The sequence below is a fragment of the Penaeus vannamei genome, chromosome 3 (assembly GCF_042767895.1).
Source record: "Penaeus vannamei isolate JL-2024 chromosome 3, ASM4276789v1, whole genome shotgun sequence".
NCBI lineage: Eukaryota > Metazoa > Arthropoda > Malacostraca > Decapoda > Penaeidae > Penaeus > Penaeus vannamei.
The window spans coordinates 18,538,451-18,540,950 of record NC_091551.1 but is presented as its reverse complement, the minus strand read 5'-3'; the positions used below and the strand labels follow the sequence as shown (position 1 = coordinate 18,540,950).

General features: G+C 37.3%; 1 protein-coding gene across 1 annotated transcript in view; it reads left to right on the top strand.

The window, feature by feature from the left end:
• The first annotated feature begins 395 nt into the window (after window positions 1-395).
• LOC113827270 (uncharacterized) overlaps window positions 396-2,500 on the top strand; it is an 11,477-nt gene continuing 9,372 nt past the window's right edge. Inside the window, exons 1-3 of the mRNA XM_070141608.1 lie at window positions 396-587; window positions 2,025-2,145; window positions 2,456-2,500. The exon at window positions 2,456-2,500 is cut by the window's right edge and continues 16 nt beyond it. Of these exons, the coding sequence (XP_069997709.1) occupies window positions 447-587; window positions 2,025-2,145; window positions 2,456-2,500 (307 nt within the window). The 5' untranslated portion in view covers window positions 396-446. The remainder of the gene's footprint in view (window positions 588-2,024; window positions 2,146-2,455) is intronic.

Sequence of the window (2,500 nt, the reverse complement as noted above, 5' to 3'; positions counted from 1 at the left end):
AGGGGGGGTGAAAGAGAGATAGAGAGAGATAATATAATAATATCGGTAAAACCAGACTACACCAAATACGCTGCACTATAGATTGATATCTATGACTTTGGCGGGAAGAAAAGTGACACACGTGCTTTTTGACTAAATGAAAAGTGGCAACACCGCTTTCGTATGCTACGGGGTCCACAGCAACGGAAACCACGCTTAATATCATTATAATTATTGTCATTATTACTATCCATATTTACCTCTCGTTGACATAGAACCAAGAAACCCATTATCCCTCACACAACCTGCAACTCTGATTATAAAATACAGGTCTCAGGCTAATATCTACATTTGATTTGATTTTCCGTGTTTTGTTTCAAACAAATTTTCGTTACAAACCACGTGGCTTCCCTCAGTCGTCACCGATCCACCGTGGAAGGAAGACTGCTTTACACTCTGTCACCAAGATGAGCCAACCAATCAGCGGCAGATGCGAGGGCATGCTGGAGCTGCCATTCATGAAGGAACGTGAATTGATAAGGAAGAGAGAGGAGGAGATGGAAGAACCGGACATCGGAAATACCACGTTGGACGAGATAGACATTGAGGTGAGGCGGCCGGTTGGAGTTATTAATGTCTGTTATTTATTTATTATAATTTTTTGTGGTATTACTATCGTTATTATTGGATGCTTATGATGCTGTTATTTGTTTCTTTTCGTCTCCAATTACATTACTCTGACTACGCAAATTTGCTGGTCGAAAGTTTTAAATAGTATTAACCGCCATAATATTTTTAATTTCCCTTTTTATTACGATTAGCATTTACGAAAAGTTGTATTCTCCATAAAGCTATTCTTCACAACCAGGACAGCTTTCCTTCGCCATTTAACAACGTTGTTTAAAATGTCACGAAAAATATCCAAGTCGATTTTTCAGCCGAGAAATAATTTCGTTCCTCCATTTTCTAAGTTCTCTATGGATTTTTTCTCGTGCCGACTATTTCCGAATTATCATATTTTTTCACGGCCTCGTTTTCTTAATGAGAGAAACGAAAGAGGAAAAAAAAGAGATATACTGGGTTTAGTAAATATGGCAAGTGAGGTTAGATTAGACACGTGTTTTTGAGCTCCTGAAACTATATATATAATACATTAGGAGAGAAGAGAACGTGTGAAATGAAGGTGAGGAAAAATGAAGATGGTCTTTTAAGAGATTATTGTCCGCGAAATAAACGAAAGTGAACATTTAACAGCACGGCAGATTGCAGAACCAAGCCTAACCTTACTCCCCGGAACTACAAAGGGACGCGAACCACATTACGCTTATGTTAGTCGTTGATGTTAATGAACCTAGGACGTTTTATTCTGATTTTAGGTTATTTATTTTTATTTATTAATTAATTTATTTATTATTTATTTTACCAACGCGCTCGGATTTTGGCGCCAACAAAAAAGAGGAAAAAGTCACAACTGTTCGAGCATTTTGTCAGTGAGTTTAGTGAATTTGGGAGATTTTAACAGGCTTTGTGGTTTTGACAGCCTGGAATTAATTACCTTGTTTTTATTTTCATATCTAACCTAATGCGAAAAGTTATTAGAATTTTACTGAAATTACCGTATTTTACGATTGTGCATCAAATCAATGGCGAACCACGTGTTTTCTTACTCATTTAAGACTTAATTTTCCCCCTGAATGTAATTAAGTCACCAAACTGATTTTGAACATCTTTAAGAAAAAGAAAAAGAGAAAAAAAAACAGGACGGCCTAATCATGACGTAACTTCTGCCAAAACAACCTACCAGCTTGAATGTTCATGTTCACTTGTGATATGTAATGTTAACTTCTTAAAGTGGAAAAAGCGACCTCGTGCGTGATAACATATAAAACCTTTATTCTTCAAGTATCATTCGTAAAACCCTACTCGTTTATAGTTTTCCAGTAACCCGGCCATACCTATTCCCTGGTTTTCCCTCTGATTAAGAACGTATTTTCACAAACAAACATACTATCACCCTACAAATTAACTCCCCGAACTCCCCCCAGATGAAGGTGGTGGAGGAGTTCATGGAGGGCATCAGGGAGGAGAAGCGGGACGTGAGCGCGGCCATCCAGAACCTCTTCTTCTTCTGTGACATCCTGCTGAGCGACGTCAACAGGTGGCGAGGTGGGGATGCTGGCAGGGAGGAGGCTTAATTAAGAATCTGATTGTCTTTTTTAATTCGTATTTGTTGTTATTAATTAGTTTATTCATTTGTGTTTATTTCGCTATTTATTTTTGTGGGTCACATGTCAGTTTCTACACGGCTGTAGTAATAGTAATATGAATATTGTTAATCAGCTAACGTATTTTTGTTTTTGCATGCTAACTGATTGTCATATTTGGTCACTCCAATAATATTCTTAAACATGCCTCTACATTATTAAGGATTTCAATAAGATTTAGCCATGAATTTAAAAAAAATCTCTTTCGGTAGATCGAAGACAGAAACTCGGAAGCAATATGAGGAAGAGTACATGGA